The sequence below is a fragment of the Pagrus pagrus genome (genome assembly GCF_965226575.1).
Source record: "Pagrus pagrus genome assembly, chromosome: 13".
Taxonomy (NCBI): Eukaryota; Metazoa; Chordata; class Actinopteri; order Spariformes; family Sparidae; genus Pagrus; species Pagrus pagrus.
Window position 1 is genome coordinate 19,141,177 of NC_140197.1, and position 26,573 is coordinate 19,167,749.

General features: G+C 44.3%; 1 protein-coding gene across 1 annotated transcript; it reads left to right on the top strand.

Annotated features, from left to right (window-relative positions):
* dnaaf5 (dynein axonemal assembly factor 5) lies at window positions 1–26,541 on the top strand. Its single transcript, XM_084372489.1, has 13 exons — window positions 1–650; window positions 1,864–2,048; window positions 2,170–2,294; window positions 2,516–2,634; window positions 4,264–4,496; window positions 4,841–5,065; window positions 9,112–9,255; window positions 10,999–11,167; window positions 15,764–15,911; window positions 19,185–19,335; window positions 21,062–21,218; window positions 21,426–21,617; window positions 25,939–26,541. The coding sequence occupies exons 1-13, from the start codon at window positions 113–115 to the stop codon at window positions 26,091–26,093; spliced, it is 2,541 nt and encodes an 846-aa protein (XP_084228615.1). The 5' UTR covers window positions 1–112; the 3' UTR covers window positions 26,094–26,541.
* Window positions 26,542–26,573: the final 32 nt, after the last annotated feature.

Here is a 26,573-nt window from a genome sequence, read left to right on the forward strand (position 1 = left end):
GCGAGAGTGAAGTTTGTTATTGCGAATAAAGTTTGAGAGTTTGAATCGGAAGCTATCGTAAAGCAGCCGTTTGTTTGTCGTGCAGCTGCGGGTTGCCATAACGACTGTCAAGATGGCAGCGATGGCGGCTGGAGACGAGCACGCTTCCTCTGAAGTTTTGAGAGGACTCGCCCGACATTTAAACTGTCTAAACGAAGACAACAAGTCGACAAGAAAGAGAGCTATTGAGCTGATCAAGAAGGAGACAGTGGATAAAGGACTTTCCAGCGGCGTCTTACAGGAGGTTTTCTCCGCCCTCCTCAAGCCTCTCCTCAAATGTCTGTCAGACCCGATGGAAAGATGCAGAGAAACCGCCATAGCGACATTAACCGAGTTTATCCGTTGCGTCCCCAAACCAGAGGAGCCACTGCCTTATCTCATGCCCTGTCTGGCACAGAGGCTCGGAGAGAAAGACATCCTGGAGCCGGCGGAGGAGCTTCGGCTGTCGGCCATGGAGATGTTGACTCTTGCGGTGGAGGTGTGCGGGAAGCATTTAGCGCCGTATCTGAACGAAATGATGAACATATTGCAGAGAACCATCGTCGACCCATTCCCAGATGTCAAAAGAGAAAGCTGCAAATGCACAGTAAACTTTGCTAAGAGTGTGCCAGGTTCGTGAAAACTTGTGTTGTCGTTGTAGATGAAGTCTGTTGCCATGGTTTCGAGGCAGGCAGACATGTTTGCGATAGAAAAGTTCGCTTTCCTGCCTGCCCTCACTTAACACTTACACTAAAGAGGGTAATGGGGCTGTGTATTTCAGGGATACATGAAGGTATTGTGTCTGTCCTGAAAAAAATGAACAGCATTACTTATAAAGAATAATGTTTGAATGAATTCCAGTAGTTTTCCTTCCTTCAGCTGTCTCCAGGGCTGCAGCCAGTACATTTAAACAGTCATCTCTCAAATATTTTTCCCATTAATCAAACACTCCAGTAGTTCTCATCCTTGCCAGCAATCAGCTTTTGACCTGCTGTCACCAGTTGCAAATGTCTATGATTTATGACAGGTCAACCATTTTGTGTTTCCTCAGTCTGAATAATTTGCAGATGCCTGATGAGGCAAAAGAGGAATGTGTTGCAACCTCTAAGATGGATGGGACTGCTGGTTGAGTAATTAATTACCTGTCAATTGACTAATCCCTAAATAATGTCCTTGACTCCAGTCATTTCTTTGAACAGTATTTGGCTTGCCTGAGATTCTTCACCAGAAAGCTGAGAGGCCCTGATTAAAAAGTGTCAGTCACCCCAAGCTATGTCTTTTTGGAAAGCATGGACAGGATGTATCCAGTCTCATTTATCAATATTATTAATGTAATTATTAATTATGCTCATTTAAATGTTCATAATTTTTTTGGGGGGGGTTCGTACTAGAATATGTTTGCATACTTCAATACTCAAAAACACATCAGTTTTCTCATACTGACCAGTGCTGCAGTTTTAGCTCCTGCCTCTTTAAGACCCCACTCCTGAATTTCCAGTCTGCTCTGATTGGTCAGCTCACATACGCCTGAGCCAGCACTGCTCACTGTGTGTCTGGTCAGCTCTATTGTGTTTTCAGCTTGAATATTGGTGTAAATTATGCAAATTTGTGACATGGTGACATAATGTGATGTCAACTACTGACGAGGCGTTTCAGGAGCAGTGTTTTCTGTGGGAAAGAGGAGCTTCTGTTGGCGTTGAGTGGACTTTTTAACTTGCAAGACCTTTTAAATTCACAAACTTATACAACACACTGAAGGCGTAACAAAAAGCGAAATAGGTGTCACTCAGCTCTACAGTAATTGAACTGAATGGACTGAAGTGCATTTCACCTCTTTCTTTACAGAGCACTTTCACATGCAGGCTGAGAGTCTGGTCAAGCCTCTCATGCAGACGATTTCTCATCAGCACTCCCGGGTACGAGTGTCTGTCATCGAAGCCACCGGGGCTGTCATTCAGCACGGCACAGGGAAAAACGTGGACGACGTACTGTCTCACCTGGCACAGAGACTGTTCGACGACTCACCACAGGTTACTGCTTATTCCAGGGCTTCCAGGGCCTTCCCTTGTCCTCAAAATCACAGCATATTGTTTCTTTTTGCGTGAAACAGGCTCAGTTCTGCTTTCTCTAACTTGCTCTCTTTTGTTCCAGGTGAGAAAAGCTGTGACTGTTGTTGTTGGTGATTGGCTACTTCACATGAGAGACAGATACTCCTATTTCCACAAACTCATCCCACTCCTGCTGAGCAGTATCACGGATGAGATCCCAGAAATAAGGTAAAAGTGGACATGGCATATTTTACTGTTTGCTTCATAATTCAATTAAACACAATAACATATCATATACTACATGTTCCTCAGGTTTGGATGCTTATATTTTTTCAAATTTCTCACAAGGGAAACATCACCCTAATTTTTAAAACATACATGTGAGCTACAAGGCATGATATTATAATAATAATAATAATAATAATAATAATAATATCATTCTTCTGTAGACTGTTGGCAGCTGATTTATGGAAGCAGGTAGGCGCCCAGTGGGAGAAGGAGAATGAGGAAGACATCAAGGACAAGATGGACTTTCTTCTCACCCCACCTCCCTTCTACCCACCAGGAGGTCAGTCACAGTTGGGATTGTTTTCTTCTACCGAGTTGTTTGATTTGGTTATGACACTATCAGCTTTATCAGTTGCAAAGAGAAGTCCTGTTAGTATTCTGTGTGCACTGTGCAATGCTGACATCAGTGCTCAATGTGCATTTTTTATTAAATTTAATTAAATTTTTACTTCCTCATCTAAAGGCTCCAAAAGTTCCTAGTTTTTAAAGTGCAACTTTGAATCAGAAATGCTATTAAATGTAATCTCCCAACCTGAGAAATATACACAAATCCAATAAAAGCCTGGGTGTTTGTGGTTCCCAAGGAACAACATATGACTCACACACATACCACAAACCCCTGTAGGAGAGTTAAGAGAGTGCACGATAGGGTGGTAGTATCTATTGTTGCTATTTTTGAACATGGCTGTGTGGAAGAAACTGTATGTTGAACCTGGCTGATAAATAAATAGATATAATAAATAAGCTTGGCATGATCCAGTTTAAGATCACGCTCAAATCAGCTCAGTATTTCCTACATCCTGTAAGATTATATCATCGTTTTAGGATCAATATAAATGAAATCCTGGTAATGGTGTCTGAATTTTAGAGGAAAGTTTAGAGGTGTGTTTGCTCCACTCATCCCTCCCCATGCATTATAAAATGCATGCCACACAGGTCAAATGTAAATTTGAATGTGAATATAATCAGTACACCTTGCTCCATCAAATCATCTCTTTTTATCACAGCTGTCCAGGGTTAAAACATACAGTAAAAAAGTTATGTACAGTGTGACAGCTTAGTTTTCAGGGCAGGCACGGGCTTGGAAAGATAAGTGTCTGCCTTGGGGCTGGAAGAGTGAACCTGAACATGGTCACCCATCGTGAGCCAGGCTAAGTGTGTCAGAGGTACAGTTCCTGTGCTTTTGGTTGAAGCTCCTATAGGTGTCCCATAGCTACACATGTGGCAGTGTGGATGAATACAGGCTATGCCTGGGGACAGGAAAGAAAGGAAGAGGGCTCTCTCTCTCTCTCTCTCTCTCTCTCTCTCTCTCTCAGTCTTTGTCTTTCTCTTACTTGCCATCATAAATCTGCCGGGCCTCCCAGTGTGAAGAGGTCACTGTCAGACAGTGAAACACGACCAGAGACCGGGCTTGTTTTGTCTTGTCCTGCTGTGTTTCTCTGATTTATCTCTGTCTTCCTTTAGTCCTCTCTTCCTCACTCATTAGTGTGCCTATAGGAGAAGAAGAATAAGGTGGGGCAGAGAAAGCGAGAGGGACGCTGGATTTGAAATGTATTTGAGAACGTATTTCACTTGCTCTGACAAGTCCCTTGTGAGGACATCTTAATCGTAAAAAATGTGATGAGTTGGAACCAGTTAGAAGACATTTAAAAATCTATAAATGGGTAATATTTATTGTCTGGTAAATGCAGTTTCTTAGTGTTCAGATAGTTCATTACAATACAGGTGAGAGTGATGGAAATAGTTGGAGCCCAACAAAGGTGTAATAAAGCTGGAAAATATAACATTTTTAAATTCACACACATGGTGCTGGGTGCTTCCTTTATTGAAAATCAATTACTTTGTGATATCTGATATCTTATTAGTGGAAGAGTGTGCAAAGTTAAATGTTCTTCATTTTCTCCTCCAGTGGAGCGTCCAGGGCTTGGCTGCAGAGAGCTGGTGGTGAGAAACCTGGGCAGGCTGGTGCCGGCCATTACCCACGACGTGACCGACTGGCTGGTGGCCACACGGGTCAGAACATCTCAGCTGCTGTCTGTGCTGCTGCTCCACGCCGAGGACTACAGCACCCAGCATCTGCAGCCCCTCCTGGCCACCCTCTACCGGGCCTGCACTGACACAGAGAGGGACGTGGTCAACAACGTGAGTCTCAGAGAGTTTAATCGTCAGATTCGCTGGATGTTGTCATACTGTATTTCCGCTTTTTATATCAGTGTGGAATTGAGAATTGAATTGTTTTGTGATATTTCCGTTGTTACCCAACAAATTGATTTCAGGACACATCACATCAGCGTTTTCAGTGACTGTCCTCGGCGTGACTGGGCCGAGCAGGGCTCAAGGACTTGGGATGCACCTGTTTCTTTAGATCTTTGATGTGTGGCAGATTGAAAAAAGCACTTCCTGTTGTTCTCATCCTCCTTTATGCTCCCTTATGCCTCCGTTTCTCTCTCCACTCTCTTCCTCCCTCTTTCTGTATCCAAATCTAGTGCCTGGCAGCTGCTAAACTGTTAGGGACCTTTGTCCCTCCTGTCGCCTTCCTCAAGCTGTTGCTGAATCATGTGACGACATCCTCCTCTTCCTCTGGCCCCTGGGCTCCTCTCATGGTGCTGTCTGCAGTGCTGGGAGGCTGCCCCAAAGCCCTCCTTAAGCCACATCTCGAAGAGATCGCCAACACGCTGGCCCAGCCCGACGTCTGCCAGGAATATCAACAGGTCAGGATTTGGTTGTGGTTGTTTTTAACTTATTTACCTCTCTTTGCCACCGACTCCATTAAAACCCAGTACAACCACATCCTTCTACTGTTGTTAACTGAGTAGCTTCAGTAGAGCAGTAGCTCCTCTGGAAGGGAAAAGCGTTGCTGTTTAAATTAAAACATTAAAGTCTGACTTGTTTTGATGACAGCTCTGCCAGATTTTCTCTGCCCTCATATGTTGCCATGTCTTGATTTTCCTTCCTGATCTGTGTGCACCAGCTGTTTTTCTTTTCCAGTCTTGTTAGGTGATCTTGGCAGTGTCATAGAAGGTCATTTTCTCCTCTCCCCCGTCTACCTCAACACTCTTATTTTTGGCAGTGCCAGCGCGGCAGTCACACTGTATATTTCGTGCCTAATTTGTCCCTTATGGAAACAGGTTTCGTGATAAGATGCCACATCTCTTGAAAGGGCTTTAGTTGAAGCGTCTTTAAGAGTCTTCAATAGCGCTACTGTACATGGGGAGTTCAGCGGGTTTGCTGTTGAGTGATTCTCAAAAACGTTGACCTTGCTGAAGTGACAGTCCGGCCATGTGGTGTTTTTCAAATCTAACATTTCAAGTCGATGATCAGAATGGCTGCGCTCACACGCAACTGTGAACTCAACGCTGCAAGTATCTTTTTTTTTACAGAGCAGAAGTGACTTTAAAAAAAAAAGTCTTTTCAGTTTCTCTACAAATAACAGTCCACCGGTGGAAAAATCCCATCAAGTCCGGAGCAGACTCTTCCCCGCTTCCTTTCCTCTTGCACCAAATATGTTTCCCTTTCAGAATCAAAATAACAGTTGTCTGGCAGAGGGCTATTTTCTGATCCTGCCGCACTACCGACTCACCTATACCCCTGACCCCATCCCCCTCCCAGTGAGGCCTGCAAGAATTTCCTTCCTGGGATAATAATAACAAAAATCCACTAATTTCACGTGACCCCTGCATGGCTACTCTGACCCCTCTGAGCAGACGAGGCAGCACATAGCCTTTGTTTTTTTTATGGCCATGTGTAGTGCCCGACTGCGGTCCAACCACAGCGTTAAAAGAATCCCTGAAATTTCAAAGCCTGCCTGGTCAAGGCCGGTGATAAATGGGGAGGGAAGCTGACCCCCGTCTGTCCTCCCTCGTCGCTATCCGGCAGGGGTCAACCAGAGAAAGAACTAACAGGACGGGACGGTCACACATTGTCGCACAGATGGAGGCAGACCTCTGCTTCCTCTCTGTCTGTTTCTCCGTCTATCTCTGTTTCTGAGGGCAAAGCACAGAGCGTTGTGATTCGAGAGCTCGACCAGACAAAGCACCTGCAAAATTCTCCAACAACAGGCAGGGTTCATAGCAGGGGAGCGGGGCCAGAGCACCATGTAGCTGTAAATAACACCACTTGAGACAGGAGCACCTGCATCCCTCTTTCTCTCTGTGCTGAAACGCTAACTTAGAATATTATGCACTCACTCACCGTACATTTGCTTAATCTAAAGTGTTGGTGGGCCCTCAAATCCTTCAAACGGGGCTGATTTACTTGTATTTGATAATGGCTTCATTGCCTGCAGACACACTAACTATGAAGACAAATAGTAGGCTCATATTTTATTTGACTTTTTGAAAATAATGTATCTTAAGAACTCTAAAGATATGTGCGTTTGGGTCCAACTGGAGAGAGTTATGTGCCACTTAGAGCAGAAGCAGAGGGAAAGAAAAAGTGAAGTTTGACTTGGACAAAATGAAGCCTGTAAGAAATGAAATATAAATAATCTTCAAAGTGAACAGAGGCAGGGGGAACGGCATGGCCCCGTGGGGAGTTTGGGGGAACATGCTGAAGATCTGGAAGCTGATATATGATACTGCTGCGCAACTTAACCTCGCCGGCTCTTTCAAGTTGCTGTTTTCTTTTCTTTATTTTGGTCGGGGAAAAAGACAGCTTGCAAAAATAAATGACAGATGCTCAGCGAAAAATAAAAATATTGGTCGTAAACTGAAGATGATGTCAAGGTTTTGAAGGAAGATGAAAGGCGAGCCGGTGGTTAGAGAAGCCGCCGTGTTCTGAGGTGCCTTGTGTTGCTTAAATGCGGTGTTTGCCATATTGGTTTCTTTTTAAAGGGGTATTCCATAGAGGATTAACAAATCTCCATCATCACACACACCACACACAGCTGAGCATCGCTGTGGCTTGTCATGGTGACAGGGGCATCACAACATCTGCAGGGCTGGAGCAAATTGGTTACGACGGCTCCAACAGAGAGGAAGAAAAGCATAAAGAGGGGGCTGACAGTGAATTAGCATTAGGCATATTTACAAGCAGGCTTGTGGCTCCGCGTCTTTTCATCTCGGGACTTCTCGACTGGTGTTCTGCTGAATACACAAACGTGCCGCCATACATCAGCACGCTGCCCTTTGTCGTGAATGACAGCTACATACCGCTCCCCGCTCTACTGAGCGACAGATGAAGAGAGGAGAAGAAAGGCAGGATAGCAAACTTTACCTGAGTGCGAGGGGTCTGCATCCCATGAGTCGCCAGTGTTTGTTTTCCTGTTGCCGTAGCAACATTAGTATCTGTCGGGGGTGGGCTCTCCCACTGGATAGGAATCCGTCGCTTGGTATGGCTCCTTAAAGTGGAGTCGAGATGTGTGTGTAATTGATGTATCCAGTGGTGGACAGATGCACACACTGCGTAACAAGGCCCCCGGAGCGTGCCCAGGCCAATGAAACCAGGTGTATCTCGCCCGGCTCCAGGTGTCCAAACTAGTCATTACATCGCACCACTTTTTCCGCTCTCCCTCTTTCTCTCCCTCGGCCGGCCCTAATGGTTGTTTTCTGGGCATGTATAATGTGCTTGCCGTGAATGGGGAGGCTAATGTTTGTGTTTGTCACGTTATTTCCACTACTGCCTCCCTGGAGCTCCTGCTGTGTTTATGTGCTAGTGAGTGGCTCGGTTACGAGCAGGGATTTCCCCCTATCAATGACTGCGTGAACACATTCAAACAGGAGGGCACTGTGCAGTGTTTTGAATCAGGTTGTTCAGGGCTGCGTGGAAGTTTAGTTTAGCATCAGACTGCCTCCGGAAAATGTGTTTACAATCTTAACTGACACCCTGATCTCAAGATACATATTTTCCAGTGTATGCTCAATACTCTATTGCAAAATAAAACATTTGCTCATGTTTCTCGCAGACTGGAAGTCCCTCGGCTCTCCTTCCTCCTCACAAGCCCTGGCTTCTTCTTTAACCCTCTGAGCATCTTTTCTTGGCTTAACACTTGTTTTCTTTCCAAATTAATGCCAAGCTCTGCTGCACAATAGCTACTGAAGTTTGTGAAAAGATAGTGCGCCCCCTAGTGATCGAGCTCTGGCATTTGTCTGCAAGCTCACTGAGCAAATGTGTGTTTTCAGTGAGGGAGCAAACAAGGAGGTTTCATCGCTCACACGCATTCGAGTCCCACCTCACCACCAGCCAGCTCCTCATCGCCGGACCAAAGCAAACACCTGGAGGGCGCTTTTCCCGCTCTAAACCCTCCACGTACAAAAACACACACACACTCTTGCTCTCTTTCTCTCGCTCACACACACTCACACCGTCGCCCCTGCCCCGCTGTCCCCCCTCCTACCCCATCCAGCGCTAATGACAGGCTGCGAGAAAACAGGAAAAGAGGCCGTGATCCCAGTGATGGCACAGAAATTAGCCTGAGCCGCAGGTCTTTGTCTAAACATGAGCTCACCACCACAACACTGCCTGACAAGTGACAGCAATCTCACGGACGCACACACACAGACACACACGCATGTCTAGAGATGGAAAGTTCTCATTCGGAGAATCGCCATGGGGCCTGGGTGGTTACGATAAGGAGGCAGGTATTTGGTTGAAAAGCAGAGTTGCCACGAGAGTGAGTGTGACGTAAAGAAAGTGGGGACACTGCAGAAAAAGGAGATTTAGAGGTTCATCGGTAGACAGGGAAAACATTCAAGTCCTTCTCACATCTGCTCTAAACCAGACAAGACAGAACCTTACAATACTTCTCCCTCTTTCCCAGGTTATGTACTTGGAGCAGTTGTTGGCCTGCGTGGATGTCCTGTTGCGTCAGTGTGAGTCAGACTGTGGCTCAATAAGTCTGCAGCTGCTGCAGGTGCTGGTCACCGTCCAGAGCCTCTCGACCGAGCCATGTCTCAGCGAAAAGGTGAGAGAATAAAAGTGGGAAGATGCAGTCCCAGGTTCAGAAGGGCGAAAAATTAAAGTAAAAAACAGCATAAAGTGTCCTATGTACCACCAGAGCGGCTTCAACGCCTCTTGTCATTGATTCTACAAGTCTGTGGAATTCATCCAAAAGATATTAATCATAGAAATTAAGTGATCACTCTGAACAACTTGGTATTGATTTGGCAGAATGACCCCCACAGTATAACAGACCCACTGTTTGTTATGTTTCTCCACTCATTAATGCAGTTTTACTTCAGTTTTTCACTCGTCTGTACATGCTCTCTGCAGCTCTGTCATCGCTTGTCACCTCACCTGTGTAATTCTTTAATTTCTTCTTTAAATGGCACTTTTTTGTTTTTTACTCCTTTTCCCCTTCAATTTTAGTCTTTCCATCCTTTTTTATTAGAAAGGTAAGCAGGTTTTATGAAGTTGGAGAGCTATTTGAGGTATGTGAGTAAGTTCAAAGTGGGCATGACCAACAGTATAATTACCCACTTAACCAGGGGAGCTGAAATTGCACCTTTGGAGTGGAACTTTAAATCCAGTCCTGGGTGAAAGGAGGCGGGTGAAAGGTGGAGATAAAGAGAGAGAGACAGAAATGTAGAAAAGAAAAGAAAAAACAGATTCGGAGAGGCGACTTGTGTTTCCTAGCAGGTGTGTGTCATCAGCCCGGGCCCATCTGTGGCTCCATACCGCCTCCTCAGGCCACAACTGCCAAGTGATGTGCAAGCAACAACTTCCATGTTGTGGTCATCCTCAAAATGCAAAGGGACAAACAGGAACAGTGACAAGCCAACAGTGTCTGAGGCCGGCGTGTCGCCGAGCTGCTCGTCGCCTTAGGAGGGTAATGACAGGGAAGAGGAGCGGGAAGGAATTGGCACCGATGCGAAGCAGACACCACATGGGCCACGAGAGTGTGTTTGTGTGTGTGTGTTTGTGTTAAGTCTGTCTGCATCAGTGTATATGTCCAGACAGGGAGCAACAGGGAGTTAGAGAAGAGATGAGAAGGATTAAGAAACAGAAAGGGAGGGTGAGAATGGCCTTGGGCATTCCCGGACCCAGAGGAAAAGCTTTATTCATTTTCCCAGAAAAGGGGGCACATCTTTCCCATCAGCGGACAGCTCAGGGTTGTCTAGCTCTCTTCTGAAGGGGCCGATCCGTGACTCGGACATTGTCTCTGTCCCCGTCCATCCCTGAGGGACTATGAAGGGAACTATGAAGTGCCCTTAAGGTCAGTTCCCCTGCCCTAAAGAGTCAGCTAATTATTTACTCTCCTATCTCTCATTCCTGCCCTTTTCCTCTCAGCTCAGCTTTATTGGTGTGTGTGTTCGTGTGTGTATTCGTATGAGTGTGTGTGTGTCAGTTCCTGTGCCTTTCTGACATCCTGTGTATCTGTCGGGAGTTTTTGTTTCTAAGTGGTTTTATGTGTAAGACCTTGTCATGTCTGCAGTGTTGTTCTTCCCATGGTTTCACATGATGCGTTTGGTTCCTCTCGTGTGAGCCTGACCTGAAGAATTCCTGAAATTATAAGAAAACAGCTGTAACTGTTGAACTCGAGCACAATACCCTCTGCTTTTTCGCTTTTTCTCATCCACTCCTCATTAAGCTCACCCCCCCGCCCACTCGTCTCTGTCTCTTTGTTAAATGTAAAATGTTAAAAAGGTTGCAAGTTAAAACATGTGTCGACATCATTTTGCTCCACCTATCCCTCTCTCTACCTCAGGCCTTGGAGAGTGCACAGTTCTTGTGTAAGGTGCAGGGCCTCGACTCAGTGACGGAGCTCTATAGACAACATATGGGCCAGCTGCTGTACTGGCTGTCTGCCTCTGTCAACACCTGGTGCAGTTACTCCCCACAGAGACTCCAACTGCATATCATAGTCATACAATCAGGTGAGAAGTGAAGCCTGAATATGTACAAGACATTGCCAAATTATACAGCAGGTGCTGGAATTTGCAGATATAGAGACACAGTAATGGTTGAAGAAATACGGTAAGTTTTTTTTTTTTTTGAGAAATTGGCTTGTCAAATGAGCTGTTAATGATGAGAAAATCACTACATCAGTCATCAGTCTCTACATGCTCTGTGGGTCCATTTCACCTCAGCAAGTAGGTGAGATTGTTTAATGTATAGCATGTTTTATCCAACATTACTCCATGGTGTGGGTTGTGAAGCCGTTCTTTCCTCAACCTGTTCAGACACACGTTCCATCATATTTCAAGCGTCAAGCCGTTCATCCTGTTCACACACGATCTGTCATTGAAGCAGCGGATCGAAACCAGCAGCTGTCAAAGCAGCAGCACGGACTGTCTTGTACCAAGGATAGAAATAGCTTACTGATATTGATTGCAATCAGTTGTTTTTCTAGTACAGTGGACCCCACATACAGTAATATTTTTAGATTTTTTTCATACATGACAAAATATTCGAAAACTAGAATGACACTCAGTAGAGCGCATACCTCCACCTTCATTCCTACTCACTCAAAGATACCAGCAACCTAAATACACCTGTTTTTTTTTTCATCAAGATCCACGCAGTATTCTCTGAAAAATTAATGAAAATGTCAAAAAATGTTAAAGAAAGTGAGAAAAAAATCCTGGCTACGTCCCTTTATCTAGATCACCACCAAAAGTTAATGGACTGAGACCCATCGTCCATCCAAGTTTCATGGACATCTGTTTTGTATTTTTTGTGTTATCCTGCTGACAAACCAATCAACCAACAAACTGACACGGGTGAAAGCATAACCTCCTTCAGGGATGTAAAAATGGAAAACTGCAGTCACTTTTTTCTCTTTTTCCTTCATTTTCATGAAACTGTTCTTTCCCTGGCCCGTTGGCTACCTGAATCTGGTGCTGTGTACACATTGAATCAAGATGGGGAAAAAGAGTCATTTTTTACTGCTCAAACAACTTCAAACCCCTCGTAGCTGCTAGTAATGGAGACGGAAAACAAATGTACACCGGGAAAGCACCTGTGGTTAAAGCTGCCCTCATCCAGTTGATGCCCAGGTCACATAAAAACAGTAATTTCATTTGCACAGTAATTTTAAAAGTGATTGAAACAGCTGTACTGTATTTAAACAGTCAATAAAACTCAGTAAATAGTGATGCTGCCCATTTAATTTCTTTATATTCACGTAATTAAAATATTAAAAATAAAAATGTAGGGCTGCACGCTAAGGTAAAAGAAAATCATTATGTATTGTGACATATTTAACGATTGCTACATGATTCATGATTAGTGGGAATGACTTTTTTGCATCACAATTTTCATTTTCAGTGAAAAAAACACATTACAGAAACACATATTTTTCAACCCGTATTCTTTAACTGCTGGACCTGTAGACAGGCAATGGGCTCTTTTTGATCTCACCCCACCAAAACTCAAACTACACGCCTGTTATTCCCCTAATGTTTACACATGCAAATGTAAACATATGACTTTCAAGTACATCTAGAAACTCATGTTCAGGAGGTTTAAGACCTGATTTGTAAACCCCTCACACTACCAGATAATCAGGGACCGAACAATAGTACCAACTGAGGTCCCAGAGCAGATTCCTCTTCCAATTGGAGAGTATTAGGATTAAATTGGCCTTAAACTCCTGTAGTCTGAGCTTGGATTTAGCTCTTGCAAACTGCTATTCCTTATATCAAGAACTCTGTCTCTGTTTGTTTATAGGCCCATAAAAAAGTTGCATAGTGCTAAACTAAACTAAACAAACATGTTTTCTCACGTCTAGAGAACGAGGTTTGTCGTCCAGGGTATCTCTGCAGTGCTATAGTACTTCATCATAATGGTGTTTTGTTACATATTTTACCTATTTATATTTACTAAAATTACAGCTTCTGTGATTTGGATATTGCACTTGGCCAATTTGCATTAAAATATTTGTTAAATTATTATCATACGCTTAAACTAAAGCGATCAATTTGCACGTGCAGACATGATCGCCATAAGAGTTTCCACTGCACCCCGAAAATCATCCTGAGAGCTACGCATGTATCAAAAGTTGGACATGTGTGTCAACAGTGGTCGGAGAAATTGTCAGCACCGCTTGATAGATATGAAGGCTGTCAAATGACGCAGAGGTTTAGGTTACATCCTGTATGATTAATTGCTTGACGCTCCACTGGATGTGTCCTGTTCCATTGTTGATGTCAGAGACAGATGTCCATCACTGACCCTCACTCGGAAACATAGTGAAATATTTGTCATTATATTCTGTTGCCCAAGCAGACAGGCTCATGGTCGAACACACCCACACAGAAAAAGACTGTCATTAGCACCGGGTGGCTTACTGACTTTTGTAAATCCCTGTCTTTACCTCAGTTTGTCAGGCAGCCAGTGTGTCTCAGACTTCTCTATTGGGGTTAGTCCATGCTTATGTGTGTGTGTGTGATTGTGTGTGTGTGGGTGGTGTAGTGGGTTAAAAAGCTGTGACCCTGTCTTTGGTGCTGAGACTTTACCTCACCCTCCCTCAATACCATATAATCCTCCATCATCAGCACCTCTGTGTGCCACACTTTCATCTCCATCTCCTCCCTCCCTCCCTCCTCCCCTCCCTCCCCTCTCTTTGTAATTGACTGGGTGGTTGGGTACCCCTCTAATCCCCCCACCCATATACACACACACACACACACAGGCTTTCACACACACTCCCATGGCTAACTGACCAGTCCACTCAGTGATCTCCATGCAGGTCACAACATCAAACGGCACCACAGCCGCCTGCTCTTGACCTTCCCTGGGATCAAGGCCACTTTGAAGCTGTGTGTATGAGTGTTTTATATGTGCATGTTGAATGCTGCTCCAAGCTTCCCTCAGTTTATCTTTAGTCTATTAACAGGACACAAGGACTTTATTATGGGCAGACAGCGTGTGGCTGTGTTGTTTGATGTGCACATGATTCGGGGAAATCGGCCCCTCTGCTGAACAATTGACGGTAGTTAATTTGACAACTGAGAATTGGTCATTTCGCTTGCTCATCAGCTCTTCGCAGCGCTCCGTCTGTGTTTGTCGGAGACGGGAATGATTATTGCCCTCTCATATCCTCCTGACAGGCTTTTGTTCCACAGCTGGCATTAAAAATGTCTCTATTGGTGTCGTGAAACTTCCTATCGCCTGTTAAATCCGGGGTCAATGTGCTGCAGACATCTCAAGCACCTCTGGTTAAATGACACACCCATTTGATTCACACATTCCCGCTGGATGAAATACGTCTCTCCGTCTCTGTTTTCCCATATCTTTTCATGACGTTTGCCGCCACCCTCGGGGCGGTCTCAGGATTTCCTCCGTCTCCTCTCACGTCTGTACGATTCAGAGTCCAAACAGGGCACGGACACTTATCACTCATTACACACACACACACACACAGACAGAGATTACTATATATAGCTCTGTAAACATGCAGTCAGACTGTTTGTGTGAGGGTGTGTGGGGACATGAGTCTAACTGGGAATGCTTGCACTGTGAGTTTCTCATTTTTCCTGTTACAGACTCTTGTATAGAAACTATCTGTCACACAAAGACCTTTTTTATGTCTCATTTCCTCTGAGCTCTGTGTCACTGTCTCGTCAGTCCACTGAGGTCTCAATAACTCGAGCCCTCGGGTCAGTGCTAAACATAAAAAATGTCTCAAGTCTGTCCGGTGGGAGCTTTTCTTGTTTTCCATTAAACAGTTGGTCCCGACAAAGAAGAATTAAGAAAATTCATGAATGACAGTAGCTTCTCTCAAGAAATGGAAAACTGGTGATTTTAAGAATAAGTTTAGTGGTAAGGCTGAAAATGAGTGGTAACTGAAGATCCAAGGCTTATTCTAATGTCATAGTAAGCTTGTGAAAGTAACATTATTAATTGAATAATTTAAAACTAACTTTTTATTGACAATTTTTCATTCGCCATTCTTAATCTGATTAGGTCCTCCAATTGTTTCCACAGTCGCTGAAAATACACAACACAGGCAATCAAGTCAAATCAAATCAACACGTGTAATGTTTCCCTAACGGCATGTTCAACCTCTTATTCTGTCGTGCACTCTGTCAAATGTCTGTATGGAGTAATACAACTGTATGTGGTGTTTCCTCCATCACAGACACAAAGAGCTGCTACACCTGGGAGGAGTGGTTTGTATGCCTGCATCGATGTAATCTCTGTGTTGGAGGGCTTGGTATGACACCTGATGTGGCGATGCCTCCACACGAACGCACAAACTGAGTGAAAGTGGTGATGGGAGGGATTAGGGGCTGAATTGGAATTTGTCCCATGTCTTCTGTTTTCATCTTTGAGATTGTGAGACCCCCAGCAGCAGAAATTACAAACTGTTCAAACACCACACCACCACCGCCTGGTTTGATTCTGGCTGGGCAACTGTGTTGCATTTAATTCCACATTTTCTCCTCATACTTGCTGCCTATATCTGCACTGTAAACTGTCCAATAAAGCCGAAAAAATGTTTTAGTAATTGTCTGTGTGTGTTACAGGTCCAGTGATCGGTGAGTTTGTGAGTCAGTTGATGCCTCTGCTTCGCTGCTCCCTCAAACCAGACAAAGACCCAGAGATGAGGATGAGTGTCTTCACGATGCTTGCTAAATTGCTACTGGATGCGACCAACACATTGGATTCCCAGGGGTGAGAGGGACATAAGCGCACCCACTACACACACACATTCACAGCTCAGTTCACAAACACACAGCGGAAATGATCTTATTAAACCAAACTTAAGAAGGAATTGTTTCTGTGAAAGAGAGGCTATTAAATGTTAATTTTCCCTAATTGAATCACTGCATGTCTTGACACTAAGCTTTACACTTGTCTGGGTTGTCTAGTTTAGGTTTTCCAAGCCATCGTGAGCAGCACATCTCATATTCTTAGACTCTGCTTCACATCAACCTGCAAATTAGCACCCTGCCCACAAGGGACCATGATTAGAAACACACACACAAAAACACAATGGTGAGCTTTCCCATGAGGACATTATAACCCCATCAGCTTCTTTAGGACTTGCGGCTGATTCAGGAACAGTCATGTCTTTACAGCCAAATACTTCAGAAATGAAGTATGATACTCCCTGAGAGACCAACTCATATTAGCTAATCACTCCCCAACATGCGAGCTCCTCAGCAACTTTTAACACCAGTGAATGGTTATTGACTGATGAATGAGAAGGATAGGAGGGATGTCTGACACCCAGAGAGGAGCTCCTGTTCGCGGGTGCTTCCTCTCTACAGCACCCCCCTCAACATCCAGGGTCCCCTTCCCGAGCCCTCAGCTGTGCATCCTTCAGCCCCGGCTCAGAACTCTAATTTGCGGGAATGCATTAAGCCTGAGGCCCTCTCCGGGTCGCAGCGATCATGGCAGCTGCTGCTGTCGATCACACAGACAGACCTCGGCCGTGGAGACGTCTGTGCAGCGTGTGACGAGGTCCATAAAGGTTGGAAGGATTGGTTAATCTGAGGGATAGACTTGTAATCTTTGTGCATTGAGATGTTGCTTGGCAGCAGTGTAAAGAACACAAGATGAAATGATACCGTTGACAAATGTTGCATAAACAACAGGAAGTGTTCTGAAGCCAAAACATTCTGCCAACTTTTGCCAAAAAAGTCGAAATTGGAACTCTGCTTTCAGCTTTCGTCAGATTATTTTATCCATAAATGTGCCTATGAGACAAAAGACGCCTCTGTCTCTTCTCCGTTCCCAGCGCGGCCACCTGTGCTGCTAACTGCTCCTCTCATTCCTCAGCCATATCTCCGGTAATCACAGGACCGTCAGGAGACAGAAATCATGTTGCACCTTCAAAAGGTTTCAAACAAAATGTTAACTTACAGTGCGTTGGGCTGTGCGGTCTGCCATAATATTTCCATTCATGCTCATCTTATGCCTCCATTCATGATTTATGGCCTGATCTTTGCACACACACACACACACACACGCAAACACACACACGCTATATGTCATCAAGAGGACAATGATAGTCATAGAGAAAACCTCTTCTCTTTGTTCTCTAACCAAAATGACATAATGACAGCTCCGCCATAGAACAAGCAGAAAGGGAAAGTGGTGCACATGTAAGTGCCTTTCATCCACACACGCACACACACACACACACAACATGTTTTGTTTCATGTGGATTTGTGTGCTGTAATCAGAAAGCTGGATGTGAAACTTAAGTAGAAGGTGATGTGTGAGAAATGAAAGTTCATCCTTTCTCTCCCTGGATGTGGCAAACCAAAATCATGAGCCACTAACAAGGGATGTGCAAACAGCATCCATCTTTTAGGCTTTATTTCAACTTTCAAAGCAAACTATCGGAGAGAGATCTTCCTCTTATTTCAAATGTGTTTTCCTTTGTGTCAGGCTTTTCCTAGATTCTTCAAATTGTCTGTAACGCCTGTCAAAATGATGACGTGTCAACCTGCAGGTCTTAAGAAGCATTTCTGCAAAAAATATGCCTTAGAGGGTATTTAAAAGTTTTTCTTGCTTGCCAAAGGCACTAATGTTAGTTATAAAAAGTTTTTGTATCTGATTGCAGGCCTGTAGGTAGACGTTATTCACCTATAATCAAAATATTGGACAGTGGATGGTGCTGCAGGAGGCTATTTAATCCATTTTAGTGGCGTTTCATTGCCAGTGGCAAGGAAGCTAGTCCTGTCATCAAGGGCAAGTGCTGATTGTAGCAAAAACTTGAATCATAATTTTGTGTCGGCGAGAATTTCAAAAATATACTGCTGCGAAGTACTGAAAAAATATGATGTAATTATTTTCTATTCCATATCATCCCTTCTAGTCCATTTTTTGATACTTTCACCTTTTGCTCAGCTTGGCCATGAAAAGGTTATTAAATTGCATTCTCTGTAACATTAAAAAGGAATTAAATTTAAAGGGGCACTATGTGTTGGAAAAGAAATTCAAATTCAGAATTTTAATATTTACAATATTAATGAGGTAATCATGAGGAAAAAGGCCCCCAGAACACCGTTTGAAGCTAGAAAGGTGGCAGGGTCCGCCAAGTATAAACAAAGTAAAACGGTATGTAATTGTGTTGTCCTTTTAAGGTCAGTTTATTTATTCAGTTTAAGCATAAAAAGTGCAGTCAATGAAGATCTTTCTCTTCTGATTAAAATGTCATTCCCAAAACTACATAGTGCACCTTTAACTTGTTGAAGGATTGAACTGTATTCCTGCGTTACACCATACATGAGACCAAAATCTTTACATGTGTCAAACACAAACTTTAATAACTGATTTAGTTTAGTCATTACGTACATGATGAGATCAGAAAACGATTTTGCTGACATACGTCCTACTTGACGACAAATTCATTACTTGTAAGATGTAGATTTTCTGCTGCGTGGTGCTGGGAGAGAAAGCGAGTTGTTCACTCTGCAGCTGCTTTGTGACCATTTAGGAAACACGGCTCTACTGTGTAGAGACCCATGTGGTGTACAGTCAAAATTCCCTGGCAATTCTCATCTGTCTGGTGCACAGAAATACAAGTGAAAACTAAAGTCCCACTCTTCTGTTCTTTGGAAATCATCCCTGTCATGTGGAAATCTGTCTTTCCATTCCCTGGCGTCATTCATGATGAGCTTTCAACACCTGTCAAGATGAATGAACGAAGGCAGCAGGACAGTACCGGCTGTTTGAGTGGCCCACAGTCTCCCTCTACTGGCACTGAGTCACTACAGCACATTTCAGCAAACATCATGACAAGTTGTTGTGACACCAGCTGGATGGCCAGAGGCTACAGAGGCAGCCACCAGAGCTGGTGGAGGACGCCCAGATTTTGTGCTCCTCGCCTCGTGCATTTCTTCCACTGCCTGAAAACAAGTGTGGGAAAATGACCTTTGTTCTGTTTGCTGCTTCTGTTGTGTCTCCATATTTTTACTCTCTGCCTCCTTCCAGGCATTTCCAAGAAGAGGCGGAGAGGTTCCTGTGCGACATCTTGCTTCCCAACCTGGTGTGGCACGCGGGCCGCACTGCCGCTGCCGCCCGCACCTCCGCCCTCAGCTGTCTGCTGGCCCTGCTGCATGGAGGGGCCATCACTCCTGGACAGGTACACACAAACGCACACACAGAAATTACATCTGCACAAAGGCACACATGACACACAGTTGTTACATCTCCACCTGTGCAAAAGGGACCCATAAGCGTCGGAAGCGATTACTGGATATGAAGGGTCTCCAGTACTACAAACTCCTGATCTCCAGTCTGCAGAAACGCTTCCTATTGACTCAGCTGTAAAGGAAAAGATGTGGTAGTGAATTCTTTTAACCCACCAGGAGCTGACATCTACTTCAAATTCTCTGTTTTGCTCATTTCACATCAAAATAGATGGTCCCACTTGGCCATTTAGGAAAATATATCATCCGCCATCTTTCTCTCCTTGGCTGAAAGAGTTGGCCACGTCAGGTAGCAGGTGTACGTGGGGGCAAGCGGGTTCACATACCTTTGTCCCTGAGGAACAATGCCTCCGCTGTTCTGGGCCCTTGTTATAGGTACGAACTATCACCGGGACATGCCCTTGCACCTGCCTGTCGGAGCATGTGCCCAGTTACAGTATGTGTGCTCACACACACGCGCTCATCTGGCAGTGTTTGCCATCGCGTGCACAGAGTGACCAGTCGAAACCGGCTCGCACACCTCTTCTATTCACACGTCTTTAACTACAAGGCAGAGCAAACAGCTGGGGGACAACGTGAGCGTGGGTGTGGGTGTGTGTGATCGAACTTTAAACTATCTAATGGCACCCAAACGGAAAAGCCTGGAAAAGCGGTGACTAAATAGGAGAGTGTTCCTTTTTTTTATTATTTTTACTGTTTCTCCTGCACTGTTTCGATAGCAAACAGACGACGTGACAGAGGTTTTAGCCATCACCTCTTGGCCTGTGACTCAGTGTGCTCAGCCTCACCTTGTTTGTCCATTTCCTCTTTTGTACATCTGTTGGTGTGATGAAAACATCGGTCTTCGCTGGACTTCTGAAGTTGGGCTCCGTGCCCATGTGTCTGTACAAACTGATCCAGACCTGATGTGAATCTGTCATGCTTCAGGTGGTAATTCACCGTCGTGGAAATCTTTATGAGAAACTAAACAGAAACAGAAATCAGACATTTGTCTCTTTAGAGGTGGGTGATTTGGACAAAGAAATATCATAATCTATGTCATCTCAATCACAGATCTTGAATCTAAATTGCAATCTTATTTCTCAATTTCGAAATATCTTGTAAACTATGAATTTATCAGTTTTCACCATTAATACAAAGTATTGCATTAAAGATAGTTCCTTAATGGCACAAGCTCTTCATCCATCATGCTGCTATAGCTATAACTCATGTTGCATTATTTACAAAACGTCACCCAAGGAAGAGCCATGTGAAATAATTGGTCCAAACAGTATAGCTATCTAGTTAGATACATCTCTTTGTTGGTATGTTCATGCACTGGTGGACTCGGGGTGGACCCATGATAAAGAGTCCTCTAGGGTGCCTATCTAGTGGACAAAACGTGTTGAAGTGCCCTTTCTGCACACTGGTGCCCCTCCGTATACAGTTGATGCTCTTTTTGTCATTTTCACCCCTGCCCCTCAAACATCCTGAGTCGGCCGCTGTGTTCATGTACCGGCCATCTGCAAGTTAAGTTTGGAAACAGAAGTAAGAGGACATTCAAAGTCAGGATCTCTGCGATTTGCCTAGAAAGTAGATTCCACCCCAATGTCTCCTTGAGTGATTTTGAATTGTATTGAACATCTGGGCAGACTTTGAGCATCTATTTCCCATGTGCAGCTGCTGTGTCTGGAGGAGAAGCTGAGTCCCCTGGTGTTGTCGGCTCTGGAAGAAGACTCTCAGATGGCCAGACTGTTTGCTTGTCGTTCTCTGTCCAACATACTCACACTCATAGGAACCAGTCTGCACCCTGAGGCCCTCAATAAGATCTGCCCCGGTAATTGAAAAACACACACACATTTTGCACTACTTTTATTTAGATTGATTCCACACAATTGCATATAACATTATCAAAGAATAGTGCCATTATTGCTATTATGAAGTGTCCACACTCAAGTGTCAAATCAAGTGAACAACTCAGCTGCAAACTTAACAGAAGATTTTTTTTTGGTCTTCTGTGAATCAATGATCACGTTGGCGTCAGAGCTGCTGAAGCGCCTGGACGACAGCAGTGAGGAGGTGCGCGGCGTCGCCCTTCAGGCCCTCGGGCTGTGGCTGTCCAGCCTGACCGGAGACTACAACCCTGAGGTCTACGCTCCTCATCTACAGCTCCTCTTCCAGCAGCTCCTCCTGCACCTGGACGACCCCGACGGCTCAGTGCAGGGACGAGTGCTCGGTGAGACTGGGTGGGGTGTTTGAACCTCCACCCTCAGAAATGAGGATGGAGTGTTGGTAGCTTTTTGATGGTGAGGTCTCAGCAAGAGGATATGCACACGTCCTGCTTAGGGCTGCACAATTAATTAAAATATGATCGGCCATTTGCAATGAAGGTAAAATGTGTCACAAAACAACATTATAATGAGGTGATGTACACATCTTCTCGAGATGGACCCCATCAAATGTCACATGATCAGGATTTTAATAGAAGATAGATAGAAGAGTGATACAAAAAATATCATAGTGCTGATGATACGTGATGAAAAAGAGCTTGATTATCTGACAGATAGTAAAGATGGTGAATGTGAGTGTGATGATCTGCAGACCAGCCTGCTGAGTCAGACACACTCGCAGAAGGATGAGAAGAATTAGGGGGTATCCTCTATCAAACACTAGATTATTGTCTGGCACGCTGCCAGCAGATTCCTTCCCGTCCTTTATTTCAAAAGCTCTCCGTGATCCTTCTTGTCCACACAATTCATCACAGCTCCGGCAATTCCCCCCCCCTGCCAGAGTAAACCCTCAGGGGCCGGACTTGGAGGTGGCCCTCAAGAGTGAAACACAAGATCCAGAGGGAGATAAGCACCCTCCTGAGAGACACTTCACAGGTTGATATTTGAGCCCTGCCAGTACACCTGGGGTACACTGGGCTGTTTGTGTGGCAAATCTCTGCCTCTAATGACAACCACATGGGCAGCCCTTCCCTGCACCACCTTTCCACATCTGTCCTCACACGCATCCCGCTTAATCTCTCCATCTTTTATCTGCCCGTCCTCCATACCCAGCGTTTTCTGCGAGAGCCTATAGCTTCACGGCTGCCTTTTATCGACGTGGAAAGTCCGAGTGTGTAGCCGAGGCTCAGCTGCTCTGGACTTTCACTCTCTCCCACTCGCATGAATGTTAGCTGTCATTAGTTCTGACAGGACGCAGGTGAACGCTGATGCCTTAGCCAGCGACGAGAGGCTGGAGAAAGGGGTGGGGGGGAGGAAAAGGCATTCACACACACCAGATGCAGCCATACCATGAATTTAGCACTGAAAAAGCATTTTTGTTGTTGCCACTGGTTACAAAGTGTCTGTGACATTGCACGCAGAAGGCGGACCACATGTAATTCAACTTTATAAATCAGCCTTCACCCACATACTGTACAAACGGTCCTGGGATGTCTGTATTTCTCGTAGTTCAGGATTCTCTTTGAAAAACTACACTGTAATGGTGTATACTCCAGTGTAAACATGAAAAGGATCATTTTTGAGAATTTATTTGCTGCTGGATAAGAAACAGTGATTTATCTTTAACTCTCCTCTGGAAATTAGTTACGCATCAGCACTGATACTAGTTACAGGAAAAGTCTGGAGATATATTTTTTTTCTTCCTCCCATGAAAAGACCAAAACTGAAACTGAATTGATCCTCCTGACAAGTGATGTCTGTAGGCCAAAGCCTGATGTATCGTGACATAGACCTCCATCAGTGTTGAAACACCAAACCGAAATACCATCAATGAACCAAACTGTTGCACTGGGTTACATCCAGCATACACCATGCTGCTGCTGTAAATGCAAAGACCAGCACCAAAGTCACAACTGAAAATCATCTCCAACAATCAGTTTCAACAACACCCATCAGCTGTTCAAGAACTAATGTTTCAGAGCTTCTGCTGTAGCCAGCAGTTACGTATGCAAAGACTTCCTCTTCCATTTGCCAGATGTATTTTACAATTAGCAACTTGAGACGCAAGAATGTAGTTGGGATTTACAGACGACGCTAATCTCTAAAGATGTAGATGTGTACAGAGGCTTCGGCCTCGGCATAGTGGCCCAGGATTCGAATCAGATCTGTTACCCTCTCTCTCATCCCATTTCCTGTCATCTTTCTGAGCTGTCCTTTGGCATGGCTGATTATCAGGGTTGATATTCAGCAATTTCCGATTGAATCTGTGATTTTTCTGTCAGATTGCAGCTAAAATAACTAATTTAAGAAATGTGCTACTTTGGCTCTGTTGCAGCATCTTTGCACACAATGTCCCGCCCTACAAACCTACAAACACTGAATTATCTGAACCTGCAAAGTTTCTAGTAACTACATTTATCAGAAAAAAAGTAGTGGAGAGGAAGTATTAAGTAGCATAAAATGGAAATACTCCACTATTAAATAAGGAAGATGGCGACAGACGGCAGAGGAAGTCAAGAAGTATTAAGAGACACATCGTTAGTTTGGATATTTTCGTAGGATTTGTTGTTTGAGGGAGAGGAATGGATACAATTGATAGTAATCTATCAATATCAAGCCTGAATATGTTGGAAATGTATATCTACCCCACACAGTGTAAAGATACAAGTATGAGCCATTGAGTTTAGCCCAGTTCTTCAAACAGTGATCCCTAAGAAGTACAGTGGAATCAGAGACAACTCGGAGTCTCTTTGTGAAACGAGATGACCTCACATCTCGCTGAGTGATCGTCTGTATCTGACAGCACCCAGAACCGCCTGTGCCGCAAATGTGGAAGCATTCTTCACTCTCATGCACGGCTCTGTTTGAAGCGCTCTTTTTCCCCCCTCCCCGCTCTCGTTCCTCCTCTCCATCTTTCTTTGTTCCTTTAATAGTTGATCCCATTCTTATGCTTCTTGGATTTCAAACGCATATCTGTGAAGTGGCTTGATGTCTGCGGCGTGTCCTGACAGCATGATGGACAGCACCGCCACCCTCCTCCGCTCCCATCATCCCTCCGTCTCTCACCCCTCCAGTCCTCCACCCTGATAATCCCACCGTCCTGGCAGCACGGCTGCTACCTGCTCAATCACATAGAGTCTTGGCACGGGTATAAATCACTTCTCACAAGTCATCATTGTTCTCCTTTTAATTCAAAGTCTCAGCACCCCACCTCCCTCCCAGCTCAGTGCAGTATACACAAAAGCTAAAAATCCCCTGGATCTCCTTGAAGAACAAAGGCGGGTATCAGATGAGGAGTTTACATGAGCTAACTCATCCGGAGTGACGGCATGTCACCACTGGAGCAGCACTTCTGCATTGTGGTTTCCGAAGCATTTACCCATTGACAGCAATTCAAGTAATTCAATATACCTCTGAAAATCAGCAAAAGCTGTGGGAACTATGGGGGGGAAAGGATTTGAACGGAGAATTATCGCCTCCTAGTGGAAGGAAAGGACATTTGCACACAGTGTTTGAGTTGCAGAGTTGATGTAGTCCAGTTCATCACTGCCATCTACTGGTGTACTGACTGCTTTTTGACTCTGCTACAGAAAACATGGCAGGATAGTGTATCTGTCTACCTTTATACCTCATGTTAGAAACTACACACTTAAGATCTATGGTGAGCGTTTGACTTTTAGAGAAACTACTCTGAAATAAACGTGAGGTAAACATGGAAGAAGATTTTAAAAAAAGGAATCAAAGCAGGCATAAATAAACTGAAGATCACGAGCTTAGATACTTACCAGCTTAAGTAGATCTTAAATTTCCCCTGAAGAATTAAACTCAAAGAAATAGTTTGAGAAATAAGCTTACTGCCCTTCTTTTATAGAGTTAAATGAGAAGATCAATAGCTGACGTAGCTTAACACAACAGACTGGAAACAGCTAGCTTGGACAACTAACGAACATGTTGTATCCAGTCAGCGTCAGAATGTAACCTTCTGGAGAAATGTAGTTTATTGTTGAGTCTCATCCCCAGATGGTCAAATACTGACGCTTTGGGGTCGGACGCCATCTTCCTCCAGGAGGTCACATGTTGTTGCTTAAATCCGGAAGAAAAACCAACGTGTAAAAATATATTGTTGTGTTTGATGAGGGGGGTTATGTGCCAGACTATCCTGGTGTCTCGTCATCATCAGGGAGTTGATTGGTAAACAAGGGCGACTTCAGGAAGTTGTAAGTTTGGTTGATACTAAAATTTAACTATTTGTGAACATGTTTGCAAGATAAAATGACTTTGAAGAACTATACAGACAATGTTTTTTGATTAGGGAACAAATCATTGAAAGTCTGAGAAAAGGGGTACACACAATAGTTTTGGTATATTTAAGGTCCAGTGTGTAGGATTTAGCGGCAACCAGTAGTGAGGCCGAAGACTATGTCGCCCTGAAAACCCATCACCTCACCCTGGCTGCTAAAAACAGGGGAAAAAACCACTAAAGGCCATTCAGTATTTTGTTTGTCCATTTTGGACTACTGTAGAAACATATCTTCACATCTTGACGTACTGTCTCTTTTGTGTCTTCGGGTTTGGTTTCACATCTGATTTGTGTCTATGTGTGTCCAGAGGTCCTGAAGAAAGGCAGCTCAGTCCACCTGGCTCTTCTGAAGAGGGAGGTGGAGGCAGTGAGAGACACGCAGCGGAGTCCTCTGTACTGCGACCAGCTGCTCCAGCACATCAGCTCCCTGCACACAGAGACTACAGCTGACTGTCCTGAGTAACGTGAAGTCTCCGCCTGAATTCAAAGGGAACTCTCTCAACTTAAATTATACAACAGACATTGATGAGCAACCTTGAACAATGTGCTGATAATAATACGATGGAGCATTTTTCACTGAGGGACTTGATCTCCTCAAGATGGAAGTTTAACTTTTGATGCAGGTTGTCTCCGTCTTTTCTGCATTCATTCCTTTTTATTCTACTCATTTGATTCTGATGTTTATTTTTAATGAATTTAATATTGTATTGTACTGCGGTTGTATTTAAATGTTTCAGTGATGAACTCATAAGATCTCAGCATCCCTGCCTCCAGGTGGTGCTGAGCCTGAGAGAACCTGGGTCATGTGATGTGTATTGTTTCATCTGTTTGTTAAAGAAAGTGTTTAACTATTGAGATGTGTAAGTACAAATCACATTCAAATAAATCTGAATCTTTGAAGCATAAAACTACCTGAACGCTGTGTATGATAATGATTATGGGT

Coding starts and splice junctions, on each gene's coding strand:
- dnaaf5 (XM_084372489.1), top strand. CDS start 113: ATGGCAGCGATGGCGGCTGGAGACGAGCACGCTTCCTCTGAAGTTTTG. Junction 11,168..15,763: donor TATCATAGTCATACAATCAG/GTGAGAAGTGAA, acceptor TGTGTGTTACAG/GTCCAGTGATCGGTGAGTTT. Junction 15,912..19,184: donor AACACATTGGATTCCCAGGG/GTGAGAGGGACA, acceptor GCCTCCTTCCAG/GCATTTCCAAGAAGAGGCGG.